This window comes from Neopelma chrysocephalum, unplaced genomic scaffold, assembly GCF_003984885.1.
Source record: "Neopelma chrysocephalum unplaced genomic scaffold, ASM398488v2 Primary Assembly neopelma1_174, whole genome shotgun sequence".
NCBI lineage: Eukaryota > Metazoa > Chordata > Aves > Passeriformes > Pipridae > Neopelma > Neopelma chrysocephalum.
The window spans coordinates 423528-437958 of record NW_020897836.1 but is presented as its reverse complement, the minus strand read 5'-3'; the positions used below and the strand labels follow the sequence as shown (position 1 = coordinate 437958).

General features: G+C 48.5%; 1 protein-coding gene across 1 annotated transcript in view; it reads left to right on the top strand.

Moving 5' to 3' along the window:
- Positions 1–14431, top strand: part of EXOC6B (exocyst complex component 6B) — a 326193-nt gene that overhangs the window by 45872 nt on the left and 265890 nt on the right. Inside the window, exons 3-6 of the mRNA XM_027701907.1 lie at positions 5650–5697; positions 6226–6316; positions 6414–6459; positions 10932–11136. Coding sequence (XP_027557708.1) covers positions 5650–5697; positions 6226–6316; positions 6414–6459; positions 10932–11136 — 390 coding nt within the window. The remainder of the gene's footprint in view (positions 1–5649; positions 5698–6225; positions 6317–6413; positions 6460–10931; positions 11137–14431) is intronic.

Below are 14431 nucleotides of genomic sequence, written 5' to 3'. Positions count from 1 at the left end.
CTGGGAGGTTGTGTTTCAGGTGGCCCCAAATGAACTAGAACCCAATCAGGACCCAATCACTACATCTTCTGTCCTTTTTTTTTTGCTTTCCCTCAGAGGACCTGGCGCTGAATTGAGAAGTTTTATCTCCTCAAATGTGAGCTCAGGTGGCCAGGAAGGCCAAGGGCATCCTGGGTGATATCAAAAATGTGGTCACAGCCCCAGGGCTGGCACTGCTGAGGCACCTCCAGCCCTGGGGGCACTTCTGGGACCCTCAGACAGGAGAGACATGGAGGGGCTGGAGCGTGTGCAGGGAAGGGAACGGAGCTGGGGAAGGGGCTGGAGCAGCAGGAGCGGCTGAGGGAGCTGGGGGGGCTCAGCCTGGAGAAAAGGAGGCTCAGGGGGGACCTTCTGGCTCTGCAACCCCCTGACAGGAGGGGGGAGCCGGGGGGGAGTTGGGCTCTGCTCCCAGGGAACAAGGGGCAGGAGGAGAGGGAACAGCCTTAAATTGCACCAGAAGAGGTTTACAATGGATACTGGGGAAAATTCCTTCCTGGAAAGGGCTGTCCAGCCCTGGCACAGCTGCCCAGGGCAGTGGTGGATCCCCATCCCTGGAGGGATTTAAAATCCCTGTGGATGTGGCACTTGGGGACATGAGTCAGTGGTGGCCTTGGCAGTGCTGGGGGAATGGTTGAACTGGATGATCTTTTCCACCCATAATGGATTTATGATTCCATGATGAGCAGAGGAGCCCCCCCTGCCATGGATTTCTGCAGGAGGCAACACTGTGTTGTTTTCAGGAGGCACTGGGTCACTATTAATCATCTATTTATATATATATATATTTAAAGTAACTTAATTGAAAATACATGGGATGTGTTTTTTAAAAGGCATCTCTCCTTAATTTATATGATATTTAAACCATAACATACTTAAACCAAACCTTTTATTTTGCATTTTCTTACTCTTTTTTTAAAACTATGTAGCCTCACTCTGGCAATTCTCTTTCCATTTAATTTCTTACATGGCTTTCCTTTTACTTACAAGGGAAATCTCGATGCTTTGGGATTTTTTTTGTAATACATCTTAAATGTTTTCACAACTTGTATTCCACATTCTCCCTCACTGGGGAGTGAGCAGGATGGTGGTGACCTGATCTCAATCCTGTAAATACCTGGGACTGCTGGGTCTTGGAAACCACAGACCAGTCTGGCTGTTCCATCCCATAAAGGATCTGGTGGAAATTAAAAGGCCAGAGATGGGTTTTACATTAGGATGGTTTAACTTGGAAAACACGGCTCAAAGTGCAAAGGATCCCAAGGTCTCAGGGCTGATGGCAACATCAAGAAATCACCTAATCCACCCTATCCAATCCAAGTTGTTCTTGTTTCCCAGACAAGCTGTGGCTGCCCCTGGATCCCTGGAAGTGTCCAAGGCCAGGTTGGAGCAACGTGGTCTAGTGGAAGGTGTCCCTGCCCATGGCAGGGGTTGGAATGAGATGGGCTTTAAGGTCCCTCCCAACCTAAACCATTCTGGGATTCAGCTGTGTCATTCTTGATGGATTTTTATCCCACCTCTCCAATACTGACTCTCCTTCCTTCTCTGGGAAACTCTGGCCACGTGGATGAAAAGTCTTATTTTTTGGTCTACTGCTTTTTGACCTGTCAGGCATAAAAAAGGGATTATTCCTTCTTGGTTTCATAGAATCACAGGATTGTTTAGGATGGAAAAGCCCTCAGATCATCCAGTCCAACCATCCCCCAGCACTGCCAAGGCCACCACTGACCCATGTCCCCAAGTGCCACATCCACAGGGATTTTAAATCCCTCCAGGGATGGGGATCCACCACTGCCCTGGGCAGCTGTGCCAGGGCTGGACAACCCTTTCCAGGAAGGAATTTCCCCTAATATCCAACGTAAACCTCTTCTGGTGCAACTTGAGGCCATTTCCCTTTGTCCTGTCGCATTTTTTTGGGGAGCAGAGCCTGACCCCCTCAGTTTTCCCTTCCTGTCAGGGAGTTGCAGAGCCAGAAGTTCCCCCACAGCCTTCTCCAGGTTGTGGGAATGTTCTTCTCTGGTCTTGTCCTCTGAAAGCCAGGCAGCCCCAAATCCATCCCAGAGGATTGTGCTTTCCAGGCATCTCATTTTCACTTTCCTTCTTTGAAGCCCTTGCAGTTGGTGGGGTTTGGGGATTTTTTTTGATGGTAAGTGTTGTCTCTGAGCTGGGGCAGGGAACTGGTCAGCAGGGAAATGGTGCAGGAATGTTTTCAGTGGAGGGGGACAAAGATGATGAAGGGATGGAGCATCTCCTACAAGGAAAGGCTGAGGGAGCTGAGGAGACACTGAAAGAACCTCATCCATGTCTGGCAGTGCCTGCAGAGAGGGGGCAGAGGATGGACCAGGATCTGCTCAGGGGGGCCCAGCAATGGCACAAGAGGAAAGGGCAGGAATTGATGCTCAGGAAGTTCCACCTGGACATGAGGAAGAACTTTAACTGTGAGCACTGAACAGAGACCAGAGAGGGTGTGGAGTCTCCTCACTGGAGATATTCCAGACCCATCTGGACACAATCCTGTGCCATGTGCTCTGGGATGGCTCTGCTGGACCAGCTGACCCGCCGTGGTCCCTCCCAGCCTGACCCATTCTGGAATTCTTTGCAGTTCTGAGTTGAGGGGGGGGAGAAAATGAGAAGGGAGCAATTTTTATTGGTTGGTGCATCCAGATGAAGGCAGATCTGATTAAAATGAGGAGCTGACTTGGAGTTCAGGGAATCTCACCTTCACCTGTGCAAAACCAAGCAGGGATCTCACTGCCCCAGGATGTGGAGATACCCTCAAAGCCCAGCGCTGGATTCCCATAGGGATTGGGTTACTGGGGGGAGAACGGCTGAGGTGGTGGATAACAAACCCACACTGGGAAGTTCATGAGTTGCTAATTGGAAGGATCACTCCGTAGTTGCTCTGCCTTCCTTTGGGAGGTGGAAGTCAGTGGGATGTGGGTGTAGGACAGGGATGGAGTCGGCACATCCCTGCGGGGTCATGCCGGTGCTTTTGAGTCCATTCCCAGGATTCATCTCCAACGCCCTTTGCTCCTCTTGCTCCTCACTCTGACACTCTCTAAATGATCTCAGAGTGTTGTTAAACCCCCCAAGCCCTTCTCTGTGCCACGTGTTCCGTGAGTAGATGGATGAAGTAACAACTGGAGCATCCCGTAAGCCGCTCACGTGATCCCGACGTCTCGTCCTTCCCATGTTCCCACCTGCTGTCTGTCCCCCCTCGCTGGGAGTCTGCCTTAGATTATCAAATCTCCTCATCTGAAAAGCCTCCACTTGGCTGCAGAGAGCCTGTATAAATAATCATCTCTTTTTTTTTTTCTTCGTGGAGACTTTAAGAACAAACCAAAACACGACTCGCTGCCCCCTGAAAACTCGGAGTGTGCAAGGACAGACGGTCTCCTGACTTTTTTTTTTTCCTGGAGCTGGGATTGATATGTAATTTTAATAGAACACTAGTACAGCCTTGGCATTATTTTAGGAGCAGTTTTAAATTACCCTACATGGATTCCTTTTTCCTGGTGGGATTTTTCAGGATATAAGCAAATAAAGTAATCTTTGGAAGAGATGCTGCGCTCCCGCTCGTAAAAAATCTCGATACATCATGAAGGAAATGAGCAGTTTTGGCAGAGGGCAAAGAGCCAGGAGAGCTGAAGCTACTGCAGGAGGGGGAGAGATGTGAGGCAGATGCTGTGGAGAAAGTGTGTGTGGGGAAATCATGGGGTGATTCCTCTTTCTTGCATCATGGGAGGCTTAAAAACCGATGTGGCCGGTGTTAAAATAAGAGGGAACTTGTGAGGTTTGATGGCTCTGCTTGTTGAGGCAACACAGTGGGAGATGACCTGGTGGAGGCTGGATCAGTGTGGGAGATCCAGCAGGGAAGAAAATGGATCCTGGATCAAATTTATGAATGTTAATGGAAAGCTCCCCTCCTGCCTGAACTGTGTTTGCCTTGTGGTGCAGTCGAAAAGGAAGGAGGTCATGGAATCGTCAAGGTTGGAAAGACCTTTGAGGTCATCAAGTCCAACCATCAACCTGACACCACCACCACTGAGTCATGTCCCCAAGGGCCACATCCATGTGTTTTTTGGACACTTCCAGGGATGGGGACTCCACCCCTGCCCTGGGCAACTGCGCCAGGGCTGGACAACCCTTTCCGGGAAGGAATTTTCCACACTTTTCCTGCTAATATTCCTTTGCTGTGCTGTTGCTGCTGCTCCTGCACCATCCACGCTCTGGTGGATCACTGGAGATCACTGCATGACATTCCTTCACTGGGGTTAAATTCCTCAAAAAGTCAGCTTGTGTCCATCACTGCTGAAAGGGAAACAAAGGTCTCCGGTTGGTTTTTGTGATCTCACACTCCTGAATATCCTCGTGGAGCTCCGTGTCCCAGTTGGTGCTCTTGTCCAAACTCTGGCAAAGGTTTTGCTTCTGGAACGAGCAGAACTCCTGAAAACACGCAGGGATGAGCTCTGACAGAAATCCAGGAGCAACTCCCACCCTATGGTGAGCCTGTGGAAAACCAGGAACCTCTGAGAGACAGAGGCGAGCCTGGAAACGAATGTTTACAACTTTAGGGGCTGTGAAAGGAATATTCTATGGAAAAAAAAAAGTATTTTATGGCTTGTTAGTCTTAGACTGATGTGAGGCACTTGAATCCTGAGCAATCCTGCTGGATTTACCTTGGGAATTGGCTGCTTTTGCTGGAGACCTGGAGCTGGGCATGTTTGCTTGGAACCTGGTGTGGTTTTTTTAGCAGATGGTGTCTCTGTTTACAAACTTACTCCTGTCTGGACTTGGATGAGTGTTCAGGAGAATTCCCAAAGTCGTTTTCCTACTTGTTGGCCAAATAATGGGTGAACTGCTAATTTTCCATCCTGATGAGTCCAAAAATCCACTTTGTTCTCTCATGGGTCTTCACTGAGTCACCTCATGCCCAGGGCTGGGAAGGGCTGGACTGGTGGACTCTTCCTAGTCCAGGGAACTGCAGGTTTGCCAAGTGGGAATTTTTTCAACTATGAGTCTCAACTTGATGGGATAATACAGAAAGAGAGTTTAGGGAAGGAAATAACAGCCCCTTTTTTATCCCAGGTATATAAAAATACCTTTTTCTACCAGGCAGGAGAAGGGAACCAGTGGAAGATGCACCTGAAGATCTAAAAGGAAGTTTTCTAGGTGTTTATATAAATATAAATAATTATTTACAGGTAAAACCCACGTTGAAAAGTTCTTTCTCACTGTGATATCAAGGAATTAAAACCTAACTGTAATTTATTTGGTGTTGGGAAGGACATTTAATTCCTCCACTGGCTTTAAAACTGAGAATCCATGTGAGCACCTGGTAGAAAGTTGGATCCATGAAAACTGCAGGATTTTGTGGCTTCCATGCCACAGTTTTAACTCCTGTTGCTTTTTACTCCTCTCCAGTGGCAGGGAGGGAAATCCTTGGGTTTACTCTGTGGCTCTTGGCATCCTGTGTGAAATGAACCATTAAAAAGCTTTTTTCCATGGAATGGGAGGTTGGGTGAGGAGTTTTATGTACAGTTTGGTTTTATGGGAAAACCACTGTCCTGATTTACTGATGGGCTTTGTCTTTTCTCCCCAATATTCCTGCAGAACCAAGTGACGGACACCAACCGGAAGCTGCAGAACGAAGGGAAAGAAGTAAGTGATCCATTCATGGATTCATGGAATTGTTGGGGTTGGAAGGGACCACAAAGACCATCTCCACTATCCCAGGTTGCTCCAAGCCCAGTCCAACCTGGCCTTGAATCCTTGTTTCGCCCTTCTCCACATCCACAGGATTTTCTGTTGGAGCCTGAGCCTTTAAAAATCCCTGTTAGTTCGGGAAGAATCCCCCTGGGAATGAGCAGGCTCATTTGGCTTTGAGAACCCAAAAAGAGCTACTTGGAGAAGGGAGTAGGGAAGAGATGACTAAAATGGGAAGGGAAAACAATTCTATTGGAATTCCCAGGATGTGCTCCCAGGCTGGTGTGCCAATGGCTTTGGTTTTGCTGCTTCCTTAGTTGAAATTCAGGGAACGTTTCCGCTGGAAGAACCCGGAGCTGCCTGTGGCTCCCTCTTCCAGCAGCTCCCTGGTTATCAGAGCAGGCTTTGTGGTCACCCCACGGTTTGGGCGGTCATGACAAGTGTTTATGGTGTTCAATGGGATTTTTTTCCCCCTTCCCAAAGCTGATAATTGCCATGGAAGAGCTGAAGCAGTGCCGGCTGCAGCAGAGGAACATTTCGGCGACAGTCGATAAACTCACGCTGTGTCTTCCCGGTGAGGAATCTCCAACTGCTCCTGCCTTGTGTTTGTTTGAATTCCCAGTCTCTTTGCTTTGTGCTCAAGGCTTCTGTTGTTTTCCTTCTCTTTCCAGTGCTGGAGATGTACAGCAAACTGCGGGAGCAGATGAAATCCAAGAGGTAAATTTCGTGTCGGTTTGTGGGTGTTTTATTATTATCAAAACAGTCGTTTGGGGCTGAGTAAATTCAAGAGGTTCCCAGAGCTTCCAAATCAGCCTTTCCAGGTTGACTCCTCTGTTTTTTGGCTGCTCATCCTCCGGGAATTGGGATGGCAGCAGGCTCGGATTTTGGTTTGTGTTAGGTTTTGGAACGAAGTGGATATTCCTTGTTTTTTTATGGAAGCTCCCTGTTGTTGTGCGTGCAATCCATGCGTGTTATCAACTAAATTTTATGCTATGAATGCCATGATATATAATCTAATATATGCCAATTCTAATACAACCTGAGAGATTCCAATGAATGTGGGTGGAAGCCAAACACCTGGAAACATCAGGACGGGGCAAGTTGGGGAGAAATCTTATTTTGCAGTAGAAACAACTCTTCAGGAGAGTGAGCTGAGCTCCAGGGACTTGGTGTCTCTGAAACCACGAGCTGTAAATCCAGGATTTTCCCCACCCTGCATCTGTTGCATGAGGGATTAAACCACGGCCTGGGATATTTGCTGGAATCCTGGGGGATGGTTTGTTTAAGCAGCACGGAGCAACTCGGGAGCCCTGGGGGTGGCAAATTGGGCAAAGAGCAGCTGCTGGAAGGAGGGAGGCTGGAAACGTGGCTCCAGCTGGATGCCAGGCAGGGAGAGCAGTGGGATCTCTGGCTGGTGCCTGCCATCCATCATGGGAACAGCACAGAAGGAGCCAGATGTTTGGAACAAGGCGATAACTAATGGGATGAGGGGGTTGTTTTTACACCTCCCCTCCCGCCTCTGCTCCCCGCCGGGGTCCTTGGGAGAACAGATAAGTGGAACTCCTGGAAGTTGGGCTGGTTGGAGGAGCTTTAGGGAGCTCCCAGAGCTGTCCCCCAAGCTCCTCTCTGTCCCTCAGGATGGCTCAGGGCAGAGCAGGGCAGGGGGGAGTTTGACCAAGTGTTTTTTAATGTGTTTATAGCAACAGAGAGGGGCTTCTCCGCTGACAGACGTGGGGTGGGAGCTGGAGCTGAGCACAGCCCTGGGAACTCCTGCAGGGAATCCACATGCTGCCCCATTCCCTGCTCTGGATAATGTTTCCAGGGTCTGCTTCTAAGAATTCCATCTTTTTTTTTCTTTTTTTTTTTTTTTTTGTGTTGGTTCATTTTGAAACAAATAGAAGCTGAAAGCCACATTTAAGGAATATCTGAACCCTGGGCTGGTTTTTTTCTCCCCTTCTTTCTTTGTCTGAATTTGATGGCTTCATCCACCAAATGCAGCACAGTATGTGAAGTATTTTTATTTTTGCACCCAGTGTCACTTGTAAATCACTTCAGGATGGGCAGCAAGGGGTTGGGTTTTGGGTGCACAGTCTTGGAGGAATCACAGGGTTTGTATTTAGGGTGAATAAACCCTCCCAAGTTCCGTTCTCCCAAGGCAAACAGAATGAGTTGGGTGATGTTTGTAACCCAAAATCTGTGGCCACGAGCTGGAGGTGGAGAATGTAGAATGATCTGATCCCAGAGGAGTGACAGGAACCAGAAGAAGAGATGGAGAGAAAGGTTTTCTCCCCCATTGTCCAGAATTTAAGGAAGGGACAGAAAGAGCTTTTCTCCCATGGCTGAGACATGTGTGGAAAATGATGGGAAAACCTAAAATCTCTTGTCTCCAGAGATTTCCCTCCTGGTTCTGCAGGACTTTGGAGGGATCAGTCTGTTTTATCTACCCCTGGGTCACTTGTCATGTCCGTGTGGTCTCCAAGCAGTAAGAAATAGAATCATAAAATTCCAGAATGGTTTGGGATAGAAGGAACCTTAAGGATAATCCAACCCCCTGCCATGGGCAGGGACATGTTCCATTATCCCAGATTGCTCCAAACCCTGTCCAACCTGGCCTTGGACACTTCCAGGGATCCAGGGGCAGCCACAGCTTCTCTGGGCAACCTGTGCCAGGGCCTCCCAGCCAAGGATTGCTTCCCAATATCCCGTCTAAATCTCCATTTTTCTTTTGGGAAACCATTCCCCCTTGTCCTGTCTCTGCAGTTCCTGGTGCAGATTCCATCTCTGGCTTCCTTGTGAGCCTGAGATGCTTCATGGGAACGTTCATGGATCCCATGGGAGTTCTTCATATTGCTTGGAGCTGAGAAGCCCCTGTAGAGCTGTTCCCTCAAGCAGAGCCTGGGTCTTTCCAGGAAAAAAAAATCCCCAAAAAGCCACCTCTGACCCTGTTTATCAAAATCCTGCTCCCCCCCACTCAAGGAGTGCTCCTGGGATTCAGAGCTGGAAAAGAGGTGTCCCCCTCTGGGAGGCCACTCAGAGGTGTCAGGGGATGTGACCTGGACCCAAACAACGCCCTAAAATATATAAAACCCACCCCAAGGTGTGTTTATTCCTCTGGATGAATTCCTGGCTTTCCCTGCACTCCCAAATTTCTTTCCAGAGAGTTTTGATTTTTGGTTCAAGTGGTTTTTCACTCCTTTCCCAGTGTAAACAGCAGTTGGGTTATGGGGTTAAACTGTTTGACTTCTGCTGTTGGGAGCAGGATGGGCCTCTCTGGCTGGAATAACTCCCCTGTGGAGCTGCCTGGGGTTCAGGCAGGAATTATTTTGGGTGGGAATTTGAGTGGCAGGTTGTTTTCACTGGTGCCAATCTGTTTCTTATCCTGAACACTGTTTCTCCCCCCAAAATTCAAGGTGTGAGTGGTGGATTCTGGTGAACAGGATTCACTCTGGGTGTAATCAGCTAAAATTGCCTTAATTCACCCCCGAGGTGACTGACCTGGGGGTCTTAAATACATTTTTATGTATTTTATATTTATTTTCCACTATTGATGCTTTCTAAATGGTTTCCTGGTCATTTTGTGTTGCCTCTGATCAGATTTTTGGTCAGATCAGGAGGAGGATCTTGAATCTTATACCTCCATTCAGGGCCGTTCCGTATTCCAGTAAAAAGGCAAATCCTGTGGATTCCCACTTTCCAAAGTGGAAAAGATGGGTGGGAATTTGAGGAAAAATTAATTTCTTAGGCAAATTTTCCATTTAGCATCACGTGTAAGGCTCTGAAATTTGCTTTTCTGCAGAAAGGGAGGGTAAAATTTAAGGCCGTTGGCCATGACAGAAATACAGAGGAATTCAGGGAAAGAAACATTGGGAATCTTACATTCTTAAATTTATAAGTTACACTCGTTTTAAAGAAGGGAAATGAGTTATTTTGAACATTGTGAAGGTCACACACCCAGTGGTACAACAGCAATTGCTGGAGAGGCAGGAGCTTGGTGGAAAATATACCTGTTGAACACCTGATGTGGGATTTGGATCCATATTTTCCCCCCCCATCTAAATAAAAAATACCTTGGGTGGAAATACTTTTAATGGTGTTTAGGAGGATTAGAATGGTTGGGAGGAAAGTGGGATCAGATTTTTGGTATCCAGAGGGAAAGAGCTGAGCTCTCATGTCCAGGGTCTTCCCAACCCCATGACAAGTGTCTGTGTTGGTCCAGATCTGTTGGATATGGATGTGTTGGACACTGGTTTATCGGTTTATAGGATTTTATGGGATATTCCCATCTCCATGATTTTGTCACCTCACTATCAGGGGTTACCAACCTGGGCTAGTGGAAGGTGTCCCTGCCCATGGCTGGGGGTGGAAGTGGATCATCTTTAAGGTCCCTTCCAACCCAAACCATGCCCTGATTCTGTGGTTCCAAAAATTCTGAGTTATATTGGCTTATTTAAGTTAATGCACCTTTTTTGGGGGAAAACAGGGTGGAAGTGGCTCCACACGTCCCTTCCTTGCTCTCTCAAGGCACTACCCTGCCCTGAAGCCCCTGGAGCACCTGGAAGGTGTCCCTGCCCATGGCAGGGGGTGGAAGTGGATCAGCTTTAAGGTCCATTCCAACCCAAAGCATCCCATTATTCTAAAATTACAGAGCTGAAATTCTTAGTTAGATTGACTAATTTCCAGTTAATGCACCTTTTTTGAGGGAAAGTGGGATGGGAGTGACTCCACACATCCCTTCCTTGTTCTCCCCAGGCACTACCCTGCCCTGAAAACCCTGGAGTACCTGGAAGATGCCCCTTGCAGGGGGTGGAACTGGGTGATCTTTAAGATCCATTCCAACCCAAACCGTGCCATGATTCTGTGGTTCCAGAGCCAAAATTCTTGGTTTTATTGATAATTTCCAGTTAATGCACCTTTTTTGAGGGGAAAGTGGGATGGAAGTGGCTCCACACGTCCCTTCCTTGCTCTCCCCAGGCATTACCCTACCCTGGAGCACCTGGAAGGTGTTCCTGCCCATGACAGGATTGGAACTGGATCATCTTTAAGCTCCCTTCCAACTCAAACCATGCCCTGATTCTGTGGTTTCAGAGCTGGAATTCTTAGTTAGGTTGACTAATTTCCAGTTAATGCACCTTTTTTGGGGGAAAATAGGATGGAAGTGTCTCCACACGTCCCTTCCTTGCTCTCCCCAGGCACTACCCTGCCCTGAAGACCCTGGAGCACCTGGAGCACACGTACCTGCCCCAGGTGAGCCACTACCGCTTCTGCAAGATCATGGTGGATAACATCCCAAAGCTGCGCGAGGAGATCAAGGAGGTGTCCATGTCAGACCTCAAGGATTTCCTGGAGAGCATCCGGAAGCACTCGGACAAGATTGGAGAGACGGCCATGAAACAGGTAGGGCTGGTTTGTGTGCACACACTCCATGGGGCTTTTTGGGAGGAGGACGGTGGTTCAGTCGTCTCAAAGTTCTGCTTTTCCACTCCCAAGGCAGTAAATTGAATTTTGGAGTAATTTTGCCGTGATTCTTCCTTCTGTGGTTGCTCCTGGATTTTTTTTATCCCGATTTTTTGTGCTGTTGCAAAGCGATGATCCGGTTTTCTCCTTGTCTTCTCCCACCTGGATTTTGCTGTGGGCTCTTGATAACTTGGAATCTGGGAGGTGCAGTTGTTGTTTGAAACTCATATTTTCCACTTAGCATTTGTTCTGCTGTGCCTGGTTGGAACTGGAAGAGCTGGAGACACCAGTGCTGATTTACTCCAGTTTGGAGTAAAGCAGCAGGAGTTCAGGCACTGAATTTAATTTATTTTACATCTTAAACTGATTTTTAAACACTGGGTAAACTTGGATTGGGGCTGGATTGACTTTGCCCAGCACTTGGTGCCTGTAAAAGATGAACCTGATGAATTGAACATCCCTGTGTGGGTGTTAAATCAGAATTGCCTCTTCCCACTCCTATTTAATATTCTAGTTTTGAGTTTCAGCACAGTTTATCTTGTCACGGCGGGGGAGCAAAGCTCCCAGTGGCTCTTAAAAAGAACTTTGCTACTTTGATGAAATTCAAATCCGCTGGCAGTGAAATTTTACCTCGTATGAGCAGTAAAACACTTCCTCTGATAGTGATGGATGGCTGGGATGTGTTGATTTATGGGAAGGACTCTTGCCATAATTTTTCACGAGATGATAAGGTGGTGCTGTTTATGGTTAGAGGTTCAATTTTCTGTCTTACAAACCCCATCCTGGAGGATTTCTATTAATTGATTTAATTTCCCGTTTTCCCCATGCCTTGTTGTCTTCTGAGCTGCTTTCTGGTATTTTGGGAAAGCAAACCAAGCCTTATATTGTGTCATAGAGGTGTGGGGAGATACCACTTGGCATCTGAGACTTCAGCAAACCTTTTTATTCGAACCAAACCCGTCTTTCTGAACGTGCAGAAAAACACACCATGGCCTGGGTGTGGTTTGGTGGAGCCACAAGTGCAGGGTGGCCGTGGCTGGGGGGGCTCCAGGTGTTGGATTTACCCAGAATTGTTTATAAAGCTGCTCTGTTTTTGTTCATTTTGTGGCAGGCAGAGCGTTTTTGGGAGGTTCTTGGTTTGGTGATCTCAGTTGGGTTTGATGATCTTGGTTGGGTTTGATGATTTTGGAGGTCTTTCCCAACATCAATGATTCTGTGATTTTGCTGGCTGGAAAAGAACAGGAAATTTATTTGTTTGGTGTTCAGTCAAACCAGCAAATACACTCTTTAAATAAATAAATAAATTTAAGTTCTCTTAAGGATATTTAGCAATTTTAGACACGTGAAAGGGTGCAGATGTTGTGTTGTCTTCTAGTTTCCCGTTTCATGCTCATGGTTCTGGGAGAGGCGTTTCAACCTCCTGGCCCCTGGTGGCTTTGATGGGTGAGATCTTCAAGTCCACCCACGTTTCTGTGGCTGTTCAGGTGACCAATTTAAAAAAAAATTCCATAATTCCCAATTCCTTTTTGGTTTCTTCTGCCCAGAGTTGCTTCTGTAGCTTTGTGTTTCCATCTCTTCCGCATCCATGATCCGCTTCTTCCCGTTCTTCCCATCCCTCCTGCTCCAGGGGAGAGCTCATGCCCTGCCTGGAGCTCTGTTAATTCTCCATCTCTTGCTCCAAAGGAATCTTGTGGGATGTCCTGGTGTTTTCCTCACCACTTCTGACCCTTCCTCCTCCTCCTCACAACATTTGCCTCCCGCAAACCAGGAGAGGCACTGGGGGGTTGGTGGGAAGTGGCTGTTCCTGCTCTGCCCGGATACGGGAACTGGGAGCAGGGAGTGAAACCAGCTGGAAGTAAAGGGGAGGGAAAGTTGGTTCTTCATCCTGTGGGTGATAGACCTGTGGAGCAACTCGTGCACGGTTTTCTGGGAATCATGGAATGCTTTGGATTGGAAGGGACCTTAAAGCCCATCCAGTGCCACCCCCTGCCATGGGCAGGGGCACCTTCCACTATTCCAGGTTGCTCCAACCTGGCCTTGGACACTTCCAGGGATCCAGGGGCAGCCACAGCTTCTCTGCCCAACCTCTGCCAGGGCCTCCCCACCCTCTCAGCCAGGAATTCCTTCCTAATATCCCATCTAACCCTGCCCTCTGTCTGAAGCCATTCCCCCTTGTGCTGTCCCTCCATCCCTTGTCCCAAGTCCCTCTCCAGCCCCTTGTCTTTAATTTGCCTACAGACGACACAGGGAATTTTACATCTTCAGTCTCCCCCAAATCCCAGCTTTTCTGCTGGTTTATGAGAGGGATTCGCAGCCTTGACAGGGGGTTTCCTTCACCCTTTGTGGGAGCAGAGTTGTCTCCCAGCTTGGACTCCGTGGCTGGATTGTGGATGAAACTCAACTGGCCACTTCCACTTCCACAAGCCGACTTGGAGCGATGCTGGAATTTGAGCAGGTTTATATTCCTGGACAAAAACCACCCCGAGCTGCTCCACGGATGGAGAAGTGAGAGCTGAAGGTTTTGGAGCCCCTGGTTGCGTGGGGTCACCTCCCGTGGCCGTGCCGACAGCAGGGTCTCCCCTCCCAGGATCGCCGGGATCGTGTCTCGCGTCTCCGGGTCCTTTTCCTCGGTCTGCTGGTTGTGATGGATAACGGCCCTGGAACGGGAGCCGAGCTGGCAGGAGGCCTGGAGAGTCAGGGGAACTGCGATTGGCAGCTCAATCCATTCGGTTTAAATTAGCATCATATAAATTCTTTTAAAATTGTTTGATTTCACCAGCGGGAATGGAAGAGGCCTTGATACAATGGGGAGAGGAAATGGTGTTTTTGTAACATTACAAATCTGAGGCCGACGATGACAAGAGCTGAAAATTTCATTTTGTGATAATCAGAAGGATCTGTCTTGGAGCGCTCGGAGCCGTCGCTGTTTCTGGCCGGGAGTCAAGGATTGGGGGGGAGTGGATGGGGGAGAGGTGGATGGAGGGAGTGGGATGGGGGAGAGCGGGATGTGGGGAGCTGGATGAAGGGAATGGGATAGAAGGAATGGAATGGGGGGGAGCGGGATGGGGGGAGTGGGATAGAGGGAATGGGATGGGGGGGAGCAGGATGGGGGGAGCTGGATGAGGGGGAGCAGGATGCGGGGAGTGGGATAGAGGGAATGGAATGAGGAGGAGCGGGATGGGGGGAGTGGGATAGAGGGAATGGGATGGAGGGAGCTGGATAGAGGGAATGGGAT